General features: G+C 44.6%; 2 protein-coding genes across 2 annotated transcripts; both read right to left on the reverse strand.

The window, feature by feature from the left end:
• Window positions 1-3,406: 3,406 nt before the first annotated feature.
• Window positions 3,407-6,096, reverse strand: LOC125522536 (SKP1-like protein 1). The gene is made up of 2 exons (XM_048687584.2): window positions 5,638-6,096; window positions 3,407-3,801 (listed from the first exon to the last, which is right to left on the reverse strand). The coding sequence occupies exons 1-2, from the start codon at window positions 5,989-5,991 to the stop codon at window positions 3,628-3,630; spliced, it is 528 nt and encodes a 175-aa protein (XP_048543541.1). The 5' UTR covers window positions 5,992-6,096; the 3' UTR covers window positions 3,407-3,627.
• Window positions 6,097-9,123: 3,027 nt separating this feature from the next.
• On the reverse strand, window positions 9,124-13,027 carry LOC125522535 (AT-hook motif nuclear-localized protein 10). The gene is made up of 5 exons (XM_048687583.2): window positions 12,333-13,027; window positions 12,171-12,238; window positions 10,870-11,001; window positions 9,770-9,931; window positions 9,124-9,655 (listed from the first exon to the last, which is right to left on the reverse strand). Exons 1-5 carry the CDS (start codon window positions 12,787-12,789, stop codon window positions 9,362-9,364), a joined length of 1,113 nt encoding a protein of 370 aa, XP_048543540.2. The 5' UTR covers window positions 12,790-13,027; the 3' UTR covers window positions 9,124-9,361.
• Between the last annotated feature and the right edge of the window lie 443 nt (window positions 13,028-13,470).

The following is a 13,470-nucleotide window of genomic DNA, read 5'->3' on the forward strand; positions in this document are numbered from 1 at the left end:
TGCCCCCATGGGTCCCGGTTCGTGACTGAACCGGGACTAATGGGCTCGCCAGGCCTGGACCAAAGCCCTGTTTTCTACTAGTGTATACCGTAGGGAAAAATCAATTGTCTTGGAATTTTTAAATATCCTTTTCAAATAAAATAAAGTTCTAGGCTCCCTAGATCCATGGAGCCAAATTGCCTCACTTAGTGATTGACCTGGTATTACACATTTCAGGGTGTTTATCAGACCAAATATTTTCCCTTTGTTCAAGCAAAATAACTCCTATCTGACTATGCATGTACATCAAATATCTTTATCTCTGGTTAACGAAAAACATACTGAATATGACAGCATCAAATCTGTTAGTCTGATAATATTTTCATGAGAGAAATTATTAAGTCACTTCTCACATGTATTTCAATGAGTTTCTCGCTGGAAACAAAATACTACAATACTCGCAATTGGGTCAACTCTTAGAGAACAAAGCACCAGCTCTTTCATAAGAGTAGAGCGCAAACAAATCATCTATTATTTCAAACAATGAAACCAGTCATCTCCGTTAACAAAAAGGCAGATGATCTCACAAGAAGATTTTATTCTAAATAACAGATAGAGAAAAGGAAATAAAGCCTGGTTTCAAAGTCGAAGTAGCGCTTCACAAGACCAGCCTGAGTCTGGGCAAGATATGTTTAATTATGCATGACTCCATAGTCGTTATACATCACAATATCGATGAATGGAATAAACGGCGGCTGAAAAAACATAGGCCAAATGCCTGCTCAGGAAGCAAAAGATATGCTTCAGGAGAAAGGTAAATCACAAGAAATTTGCTCCATGCTAGTAGTAGGTGGAGGTAATGTTGATGAGGATGAGCAGCACGTAGCCGGGGGCAATGGAGGCATGGGCTATTGCAACAGGAAATGGAGGAGGCATGAGGGGATTTGTTGGGGCACGAACGTCGCTAGAGGCAAATTTGTGATGCATAGGTCGTCATCAGAGGAGTCGTGGGATGGGGCGGAGGGGGCGGTGAGGATGAGGGTGTGTCGTGTTGATGATGGGTGGTTGGACTACTACAACAGAGGAGAAGCAGCAGACGTGTCGGCCGACTGACAATGTCGGTATCGTACTTGTCGTGGTCGGGCGGAGGAAGGAAGGGAGCGGGGCAGGCAACGAGGAGGGGAAAGTCGTGGTAGTGGTGGGAGATAAGGTGGAGACATGGGTTGGATAGCGCCGACAACAGCCGCCGTGGTAGATCTGTTCTGACACTGTCGACTATTGCCTGTTTGTATGGAGTTTTTTTCTGAGATGTGGCTAGTCGGGAAAGACAGGGGGTATCTAAAAATATCGACCTCAATGCGGGCGCCTTTCTGCAAAATCGCCACAAATTGCCTCCTGTCCGTTAGATGCAGATCCGATGGTTGTAAAGCAAGAATGGCAGACACATCATCACCAATACCTCGAATTTTTATAAGAGTAGAGAGATGTGGCTAGTCAAAAGAGACATAAGGGTTATCTAAAAATATCTACATAAGTGTGGGCGCCTTTCTACAAAATCGCCACAAATTGCCTCCTATCCGTTAAATGCAGATTTGATGGTTGTAAATCTAGAATGCCAGACACATCATCACCACCAACTCGGATTTTTATAGGAGTAGAGATAAGTTTTGCGTCTCCCTTGTCCATTGCATCATCAATTTGTCGCTATCCGAAAGGTATGAAAAAGAATGATTCAACATCAATCTAAGCGGTAGGAAAAAAAACTATGTGACATCATTCAGAGTGAAAGGGAGAAAGATCATAGATGAACCATGAGCTTGTGCTCCTCCCTCGTCTAGCGTAGAAAGGATTCGCCATCGGTCCGGGTCCAGGAGAAAAGAAAAGGTGGCCACAGTCTGAGACGAAAGCCAGTAATAGCTGAGCAGTTGCAATAGGACAAAAAGAAAAGAAGAAAAAAGACTGCAACACTTTACAATTCTGGCCCCACACACCAAAACTGAGCTAATCAAGGCGACCTAGGGTGACAGGCCCATGGGTCTAGCCCGACCGTTTTGGCCCCCGACACAGCAAAACTCAGGTAAACAAGGCGACCTAGGTGATGGTCCCGTGGGTCTAACTCGGGCAGAATTGTGTCCTGGTGCTCATTTTTTAGACATTTCCTTAAAAAGAATCTAGAAAAATTAAGTTTTTGATCAAATAGCGACCAAAAATGTGTTATGTTGTATATTTTATTGTGTTTTTCAAAAATAATTCAAACTTTCCCAGAATTATGATCATGGTAGCCCTCATTTTTTAGAATTGTTTCAATTTTTTCTAGACACTTTTATTTTGTTGGTCAAATTTTGACCCAAAATGGTCCTGAATTTGTATGTTTGTTATATGTTTGGAAAAAGAAAAATGCAAACTAGGGTAGGACCAGGGTGTCAGTAGGCCAAATGGAGAAAAAGGAAAGAAAGGGCGGCTCGGGTATGGGCTGCTCATGTTCACTGGGCCGAAATGGAAAAGGAAGGGGAGCGGCTAGCTCTTGGGCCTGCTGATGTTACTCGCTACTATTTATCTTGCTATCAAAACTATCTTACAACACGTGTAGAGAAACCTTGCTGAAACTGCCTATCGATTCCTTCTGCTCCTCGTTGTGTTCGACATTCTTACTTATTGAAAGGACTAGGTTGATCCCCTATACTTGTGGGTCATCATTGTGGGCTAGGAGGTTTTTAGCCCAACAATAAATTTTATTTGCAAATGTTTAATTATTTTAACCGACTATTAGTGCCGCAATATTTGGACGTTCGGATAGCAAACAGACTCTGTTTCGTATGAAATTTGAAAGGTACCCTCACTAGCCAGTTCGATCGGAGACCGCACAAATCATATCAACCACACCAGAGACCTCCCAGGTTTGGCCCAAACTTGGTCCCTTTTAAATTGCTAAGTCCATGGGAACTCCATTACACCTACAAAGACAATAAAACAAAGGAAAACTAAAAAACTAATCAAGGCTAAAAGCTATGCAATGAACTCCGTAAAATGCGTACATATCAATAATCATGCATTGTGAATATGAAAAACTGCTAGGTGGAATGATATGAGGAATTTTTATACTAGCATAAAGAGTGATGCAAAAATCCACACATCACTTGTTTATTCATTTAAATGGATTTTTTGTAAAGAAATTATAAATATAATCCTAAAACCCTGTGGCTACCATAAAAATTTAGGTCTTCTAAAATTAGTTTGATCCCTCAAATAATTTAAGCAATAACTTTTATTTTTATTTTTACTAGAATTGTAGAGAGAGAGAGAGGGGAAGAACATGGACCGTCTCTTAAGTAACAAGAGCATCCATCTCGATCAATGAACAAAACACACATGAATAACCAACGAAGAAGCCCAAATCACATGGTGGAAATCAGTGAAACAATGATGGTAAGCAAGCAAAACATCCACTTGACAATAACGATTCATTTGACAAATGATAATTAATGACCACCATATTTTTTGTTTTTGCAAACATAACCACTAAGTTCAGCAACACCACCTTATGGACTCTTGGTTCATTACAACCCATTATGACATAAACGAGCACAATGAAATGTAGACATTGGTAATACTAAGCGTTCATTACTTCAGCGCGCCCTAGATGTTCCTCTACTCAAAGGCCCACTGGTTCTCCTTGCGGATCTCCTCCTCCTCCCCAGGTTTGAATTTGTCATTTATGTTGAAGATCTTGCGGATCTCCTCTGGTGTCTTTCCCGTCATCATGTCGGCGACGGTCTGGCAAGTCAGGTCTAGAAGCCCCTTGATGTTGAGGTGGTTTGCAGCCTGAGAGGGAGCAAAAGTGCAAAAGGAATAATGGTGTGTCAGAGGGAATCATTGGTTTACAAAAACATGGATAACTACATATACCACCTACATAGATGTTTCTGCGACAAACTAAAACACAAAACAAGGCATGCATTATTCAAAGAACATAACATGGGTTAACATAATTGGATCGATAGTCAAGAAAAGTTAACATAACTATAACAAAATAGAGTGATATCAAACACAGCTACATACATTCCTACATGATAAATGATAATTTTGTAAGTGCATAAGCTACATGGGCTCAGATGACAAGCACCACTTCTCAAAATGCATTGGCAATTGCATTCATCATCCGGGAATTTTGATATCAACATATATGGCTATAGTACACCACAATCATCAGTCAAGCAATGATACTCAGATGAACACATTCATAGTCAATGTGGATCAATAGTGGCATCTAAAAGATTAGCTCAGATGGTAAAGGCAGCGATAATAATAAAGTTAGAAACAATAGTTAGCTATCATACCAAAATCAAACCACAACACAAAACATGTGTTTAGGGGTTAGTAATATGTGAAATTGGAATATGTATTGCAAGTGAAGATGCCACATGTGAGATACAAATCTTATCTATGATAAACTAAGATAACAGAAATTCAAAGTAAATAGTGCTAAACTCTTGAAAACAAGATCAGGATTTTATAGTGGTCATGGGAAGTCATGCATGGTTTCACTTCAAACGATGGAAACCATCATCACTTCTCACATGGACATGCATAATGCATCATCTGGTGATTTAGCTACAAGGATGTAATGTTAATAGAACCTCAATCAATACTCAACCAATGCTAGATAGAAGAAGGCATTCGTAGACGGCATGGATCAGTAGTGGTATCTAAAAGATTAGTTGAAATAATAAATATTGGATACAAAGTCAGAAACATTAGCATGATCATGTGATTTAGCTATCACTATGTATACAGAAAAATAAATAGTAAATTGATGCTAGATAGAAGAAGAAGGCATTCATTGTTGACATATGGACCAGTAGTGGAATCTATAAGATTATATAAGATAATAAAGACATAGATAGCAAATTTAGAAACAAGAGTGTGATCTACAAAGCATAATTATAAATATCAAAGTAGTAACGTATGATATTGGATTTATGTATTATAACTAAGGATGACACATGTGACATACCACCCTATCTATGATAAACCAACATAACTATAACAAAACAAATTCAGAGCAGATACATACAAGATCATAATTTTACACTAGATATGGACATTCGTGCAAGGTTCAAATATAGAAACAACAATGACATATGTAGCATAATCACAAAGACCATATATTGCTCTATGTTGTATGATGTTTCCGCAAGTTATTCAAAGAGAAACCACTCACTCTTCATCCCATATATGTAATTTACAAGCACAATGATAGTGAATCTAATAATTTAAAATGTTTCTAGGTTATTCATATATAGTGAAGCATATTAGACCAGATGAACATGGAACTTTAAATTAATATAGCTCCCAAGATCATGCCCGAACCTAGCTCTTATAGGGTTAGTATGTATGGTCGGTGGCTCTCTATATCGCCAATAAAAACTCTTTATAAACTAAAACTAATCCATTGTGTACCTAACCTAATCCAATCGAGTCAAATCTACCTTGATGAAGGTACGAGGACAAATTCCAATCTATCTAAATCTCAATCAGACACAAGTAACAAGCCACAAAAAACAAAAAAAAACAATCTTGATTCCAACCATGGGGAATGGTAAAAAATAGATCTAGGGAAAGTCAAAGAACAAATCGAAGGACGGAAAGTAATCACACCAGCATGAGGTCGAATATGGTGGCCTTGTCGACCTTGACGAAATTGGCATCCCAGTTTTTGAGGTACTCCGCGGGTGCCGCAGGCACAGCCGACGTAGCATTTGACGCCCTGGCTCCTCCTCCAAATTCAGATGTGTTGACGGCCTTTGCTTGGACGTGTTTGTTGCAGTACTCAATGACCATGGAGAGGATCTTTGAGTCGACATTGCGGAGCGACAAGCCGTTGTCAGTATAGTCGTCCTCGATCATGTGCCGGATCATTTGCGACTCCATGGCCACCGCCTGCTCCACCTCAAACTCCTTGCCATCCGAACTCTTGAGCTTGATGATCTTCTTGCCCTCTGCGGCCGCCATCGGGTGGATCGGAGCTAGGGTTGGGGTGGGAAAATTGGGGATCGAGGAAACCCTAACTAGAAGAGGAAACTCTAGCGGCGGCAGACGAAAGGAGGAAAGATGGGGTGTTTTGTTGGAGGGTGGATTGGGCTTTTGGGGAATTTATTTTGGGCCGATTGAGCAATGTTTGGATGGGTAGATATGTAGCGTACAAGCCTTAGAAAGAAATGAAGCCAAATAATATAAAACCAGATGAAATCAAACCAAATTTGTTATGAGTTCAAAGGGGTCAAACTAGAAAATTCATATTTTCCGATTTGATGAGGACAACGGTGGTATCTTCGGTTGGAACTATTTTACCACCTTCCCAGGATGTGGGCTCACCTTATAAGTTGGCCCACATGATGAAGGTTTAATTTTTATTTATTTATTTACGAATCGACGGGATTAACACATGCTGAATGATTTTCTGTCAGACCAAAAACATGCAGAAAACAGTAACTGGCTCTAGGCATTGAATTTATAGTTTAGTTCAAAAAAATAATATAAATTGCTATAGATGGTGTTATAATAGTATGAATCAATCAAAAATTATAAGTTTGAGACGTATGAGTCACCGAGCAGAACATAGTACATACGCATATACGTTCACCCCTATGAACGATGCAAGATTCGTTGTGTACTCGACGACTTCCTTTCTGCCAGCTCACGGGGTACATATTTAATTTAACACATATATTGTTTTTGCGGCTGCTTCGAGCCGCGGGAAATTTGTGGATATTACATGTTGATATGTCGACCGAATTACTCTTATAAAGGATGCAATGCAACTACTCTTATAAAGGATTCTGGAGTACCGCCTCGGCACACCAACCTTCTGCCTTCCTCACAGCCACTCCACCGTCAAGCCATGTTGGGTCGTTCCTCACTATGAGCGTGGGGAGCACCTGGTCTGGCACCTTTTCTTCGCCACTGCGTGCCCATTTCTTGCAATGAGGGTGGTGCCTAAGACCAACTCTAATGTGCCGATACCTTCTGTCCGTGCACGTCCGTTTGGGTCGAGACGAACACAAATCGCGGCCTAATGTGCCGACGCAAATGGGGAGTATCCGCTTTTTGTCTGCCCGCGGCCCATTTCAAGCCCAGATTTAACCCGGGTTTGCATCAGCACGGACATAACGCGGACGCATGCGATGCCCGTCCTTGTCTTCCCCCTAGCCCACCAGTCGGTGGCACATTGGCAGTTACCCTCCTCTCCCGTCCAAACCTAAGACACTCGGGCACCCCGCCTTCGTAGTTGTTGCCCAGTTCCGGCCGGTTGGACGTTGCCCAGGCCACCGCCCGCACCCACAAACCTCCCCCGGCAACACGCTGCTGCCGGCAGCTACCCTTGGTGATGAGCCAGGCCTAGTTTTGCCGCCGTCGTAGCACCCACCCACCCACCCACCCACGACCATGCCACCACCCTCACCTCCGGCGCCGCCGGCAACGCTCCAATCCCAACTTCCTCGATCGGCGTTCGCCTCCACGGTCACCACCACGCCGATAGGCCTGCTGCCTTGTCTGGGAGAGGCGCGGGGATCTTCGCCGGCCGGCTTCTTCAACCATGCCCGCAAGGTGTTCGACGTTTCGCCTGCAAGGTACAAATGGATAGTGGAGACGAATACTTTTTCGACAACTTCATTTGCGATTCAAATGATTCATCCTTGGACGATGAGGAGTTTGTGGTTGCTAGTTTGGTCGTCAATGACCACATTGCTAGGCAGTGGCCGATGTTTAGGGGCTCGATCCCGGGCCATGCTCCGGCGTTGAATCGCAACAGAGAGAGCGGCCCTTGCCTACTCTGGGAAGACTACTTCAAGTCCTCTTCCCCACTCTTCAAACACAAGCCATTCTGGTGCCGCTTCCGGATGGCTAGACATGTGTTCTCGTATGTGTGAGGGGTTGTGGCATACGATGATTATTTCGTATGCAAGGAGGATGCCCCTGGGAGAGGTTGGCTTCTCCTCTTATCAGAAATGCATTGCAGCTATTCGGGTGCTTGCATACCAAATACCATGTGACCTGATTGATGAGTATGTCTGCGTGAGTGAGTCCACGTGCCTAGAATCCATGTACAGGTTCTGCAAGGTTGTGCTAGTAGTGTTTGGCCAGGAGTACTTGAGAGAGCCAACTGTTGCACCAGGTTGTTGGTGATCAATGCAGACAGGGGCTTTCCGGGGATGCTTGGTAGCACACATATTGTAAGCACTGCAGGTGGAAGAACTGTTCATCTGCTTGGCAGGAGTAGTATAGAGGTCATGTGAAAGTTTGCAATGTCATACTTGAGGCCGTGCTTCACAAGATCTTTGGATTTGGTACTCTTTCTTCGGCACGGCCGGCTCTCACAATGACACAACGTACTTCAGCGTTCTCCGGTGTTTGGAAGGCTTGCAAAAGGCAATTGCACAGAGGTCAATATTGACATCAACTGCCACCACTATAACAAAGGATACTACCTTGCTGATGGTATTTATCCTCAGTGCGTTACTCTTGTGAAAACAATCCCCAACCCGATAGGAGAGAAGAGGCAGTGATTTGCCCAAACACAAAAAAGTGCTAGAAAGAATGTGGAGCGTGCTTTTGGTGCTCTTCAATCTCGATGAGGCATCATACAATATCCTGCTAGAATTTAAGAGCACCAAAAAGTTGTGGGAAGCGATGAGTGCTAGTGTGATCATGCACAACATGATTATAGAGGATGAGCATGAGGATGAAATCTTCGACCATGGGTTTCAATATTAAGGTGAAAATGATGTGCCTGAGCATGAAGGAGCGGCAACTTCTGCATAGTTCACTCAATTTTATCATAAATGCATGATGGGCATCTGACATTATGTAAGAACCCAAATCACAACGGATATCAGTGAAGTTCCAACTTCTCCGCAAGCAACTCAGAGAGAAGAAAAAGAAAAAGAAGACAACGAGGAGGAAGAGAGAAACATAGTATAAGAAGGAAAAGAAAGAAGCAACGGGGATGCAAACACAAGAAAAGAAAGGAAAACAAAACTGTCAAAGTCTGCAACCAAGAAAGAGACTAGCTACAAGTTGCTCATTGCTGCTGCCTATAACTACATCATACCATACCATACCAGACCAGACCAGACCAGACAATCAACCAACAACCGAATCCACTATTTCTATCAACGATCCGCCAGGCCAGAGCCAACATCTTCGGTTAAATTGATCATACTCGACGACATTAATTATACTAACTAGACTTCTTTTTAAACTCACGCAGGAGAGACATGCAACCAACCAAACCAAACCCTAGAATCATCCATCCATCATCCACTAGCTAAGCTAGCCTAGGCTCAACTTCCGCCGTACCAAACTAAACAGTCTACATCATTCACTCCCGGATCGAGTTGATGTCGATGCCGCAGGACCGCGACTCCATCTGCCGCATCATGCCCGTCCACCCGCTCATCATCGCGTCCGACGGCAGCTCCTCCTCTCCGCGGGGCATCGGCATCAGCGGCGAAGGGCCCTCTTCCTCCGCCTCGCCTCCAACTCCGACTCTGTCTCCGCCACTGCCCCCATTGGCATCGCCGGTCTGTTCTTCCTCCGCTGCAGCAGACTCCTGCCCGGCCTTGCCCTTCCTGCTCTTCTTCGACCCCGCGTACATGAAGCTCCCCACAATCACCTGCACCAACACGCACAATCACCTGATCATTCATTTCTGGAACACAACAGACCAAGGATGAATTAATGAAATGCTGATGTTTCAGTGAAAAAAAAAAAAGAAGCGAGTGGTCACCTGAACTGTCCCGGCTGCTGTCAGGACTCCACCAACGCTTCCTCCAATCACCCTGTGATCAGCGCCACACAGCGCTATGCATAGCCCTCCGTTTCGTGTGCGTGTAACACCGTCATCTATCACCAGGTATGATCCAGAGAGGCACAGGATTTCGAATCGACCCTGTCAAAGGTAATAGTGGGCACGCAAAAATTGTTACGGTGTTGTCCGTGACTGGTGTTATAACTTATAAGTGTAGCATTTCTTGGCAAAATAGAATAAATATTAATGATTCCCTATTCATCAGCAATGCACCTAGGAACTGCAAACTTGAAGAAATACCTCCTGTCCTAGGTTGCTAACAACATATCATGACTTCATTTGACGACAAAGGACAGAAGTAGTCAGGTTTACTTCTACCAAGACAATAGATCAACAACGTATACATCAAAGATGCAGCTCCTAAATATGAAATAACCGAAAGGAGGGCATTAAGATGGCAAGTAATAGAGAAAAATACTGACATTACTGCCAGTTACCAGAAGGAGAGCACTAAGATGACAGCGCACACATCAAAAACTGCCAGTAACAAAGCATAATGGGCCATGCCACATATATGGTTAATAGGTTCGCAGGCATTACCAGGACCCAACCCAGCTGCCTTAAGGCTTTTATCCAGATTTCACAGGATGAATCTATGACATGACAAATAAAAACAAAGGCTGGTTCTTTGATGTAGGATGTTGTATACATGCTATCCTGCTCATGTTCGAAAATGAGAAGACATCTTGTATCAAATTTTACCAACAGAAAGATATAAGGCTTCTAGGAGAAGTCAAGATGTAATTGCAGTTCTTTTTGTAGCTTATTACTGGTTCCATTCTACCACAGCATATCACCTCATATGGTTAGGTTCTAAACCTGATGGGCTCTGATAAAAACATTCCAGTTCTAGCGTCCATTGTGAAACCAAATTCTGTAAGCAACTGGTAAAAGTTTGCAGGTAACAAAACAGATAACTTGGAATATCTTGAGCACAGCTTCTGTTAAACAAGAATAGAATACAAGGCACATAGATATCAGTCTCTGGGCCACTGGTACAAACAACCATGAGAACATACCTCATATTTAACTACACTGCCAGAACCTGCATCCTGATGAAGGGTTGCTGTGGAGACAGCCCCTGATGCTGACATGATGCAGACCGCCCTTGGGCCCTGTTGCGAGAAGGACATTATCCTGGCTGCGACATCCTGCACAAATAGGCACAGACACACTATAACTGTAAGTCATGCAACAGAATGTGCACAATGCATAGAAAACTAAATTATTTAACACTTTGCTATACTTCAGAAAGACGACCGAAGGGACATGAGTACATTTAAGTACATTTAAGCCAGCATGGACCATGTGGAACCAGATTCAAGGGTTACCATATATAATGGCTGAGGGACAATAGTTTCAATAGTTGCTGACATGAAACCAGGCCAGTCAGCGCCTGCTTCAACGGTAATAAAAAGAGCATTGCTGATCATTTGGTTAAGCTAAAACACCCATACATCTGGTGAGGCAACAAAAGCTTTAGAAACCCAACATAACATGCTTAGGCGTGGATCCCTGGAACCAGGCCCTAGCCCAAGTTATGGGTAGAGTTACTGCTTTCACACACCCTGTGGCGTGTGGTTTTGTAGCACAACATATCTTAAGTTCCTAACCGCATCCAATAGAAATAAAAGGCAAGGATCTTATTTATAGGAAGTGAAACATTTAGATAGGAACAGCTTGGAAAACAGAGCAAGAGATCATGTTAGTTTCCTTTCAGTTAAAGATTGTCACCATCAGTTCAACATCAGCATGTGGTGTTCCTTTTTCCTTTTTAATAATTCAGAACGTGCAGCACAGTGCTCGTAATACAACTGAAGATCAACTCCCTCAAGATTGCTTGAGTGACCAAACCCGAAAGCTGCGCTAGCTTAACATGTGCCGGCATCAAAAGCGGGCTTTTTTGTTGTGCAGAACAAGAAGGGGGAAAAGCAACACCCATTCTAAAGCACAGAAAGTAAACATTGTCACATCACAATAAATGATAAATCTGCCTTGTCAGCGCAAACAAAAAGGGCATCCTTCTCAGAAAGATCTGTATCTAATATTTATCGGTTTATTTCAGGCAGGAAACGGCAGCAACTTTAGAAACCCGTGTCTTTTTGATCCACGGGGTCCAAATCTAGCGAATTTTTGCTAGAAAGGCGACGCGCTTTTTGCAAAAGTGCAGAGCAACTTAATATAAGCACATAAAGAAGAAACTGCATTGAACTTTGGCAGGAAACTGGAATGTTCCATTGTTAAGAGGAGCAATCAATCAAATTATGTTGGCAACCAACCACATCGTCAGTACATATAAATGTGGGGGATAGATACGGACCTCTCCTGATGGGATGATGATGACATGGGGGGTGAACCCGGTGCCGACGGTGCCGAGGAAAGATTTCCCTGCGAAATAAGAAGACAACAAAACTGTCATCTTGAAACCAGGGGAATGCTCTGTTTTCGTTTCCATGTGAGTGGCAAAAGATTGATTGCTTACCGAGGGAGGCGAGCTGCTGCATCTTGCCGGAGCCGGGGGGCCGGCCGCGGCGCTTCTCGGAGGAGGGCCCGCCGCCGGAGCCGGGCGTGACGGGGACGATGGCGGTGCAGGGGGAGGGGGCCGCCGGCGAGGGGGACGGCGCGACGGGGCCGGAGCCGTCGGGCTTGTACTTGCGGGGGCGGCCGCGCTTCTTCCTGCCGAGGTCGTCGGCGGCGGCGGGCGGGGAGGGGCCCATGGGGGCGTGGGGAATGTGGGGGTCGGGGCCCATGGGGAAGGAGAAGACGTCAAGCGGGTGGTGGTGGCGGGGGTAGGCGTCAGGCGGCGGAGGGGAGGGAAAGGCGGGGGCTTGGGTGGCGGTGGAGGGGGAGGGGGAGGGGCGGTGGTGGACGTAGTAGGGGGGGGAGGAGGCGGCGCCGGAGGAGGCCGCCAGGGAGGAGGAGGAGTCGGTGGAGTCCATTCATCCGACGGCGGGCGGCGGCGGCGAGGGAGAGGAGTAGGAGGGCGGCGGCGGCGGCGAGGGAGAAACCCTATCTAGATTCGCCGGCGCGGCATGGACGGATGGATTCCGGCGAGAAGGGGGAGGGGAGACGAGTGTGGGTGAGTGGAGGCCCAAGGAAAAGCTGCTTGCTAAAACCCTAGAAAGAGATGAGAGAGTGGGGTTGGGGTTGGTTTTGGTTCCATTCCAAGTTTCCAACCAACAACACATGACTCACCACAACCTCAACACATGTTTGGTGTTTCACAACCCCTCCCCCTCACTCTCACACACATGTCATCTGTCCAAAAAATAAGATGCCCTCGGCATGGTTTTTACGGCTCTCCCGGTCTCATAATGCAAGACGTTTTTCAACTTTAATGCCAGACAACCTCCGAGCCGCCCTGCACCAGTGTGAACCCGCAGGAACGACCCTCTACGGCCATTGGATGCACCCATCAGGTGAATCAAGACCGTTAATCATGCTCTGGCCAAGAGCGTCGAAATGCATAATGTAGTGTCAAAAACTGTCTTACATTATGGGATGAGGGGGTAGTTTCTACTGGTATACAAAGTGGCATACCAGGCTTATTATGTGAGGTATATGTTAATACTATATTATTGTGTCGCACTAACATGTCCTGCTACATGGTTCACGGATGA

The sequence above is a fragment of the Triticum urartu genome, chromosome 7A (genome assembly GCF_056163025.1).
Source record: "Triticum urartu cultivar PI428250 chromosome 7A, HENAU_Tu73, whole genome shotgun sequence".
In the NCBI taxonomy this organism is placed as follows: Eukaryota; Viridiplantae; Streptophyta; class Magnoliopsida; order Poales; family Poaceae; genus Triticum; species Triticum urartu.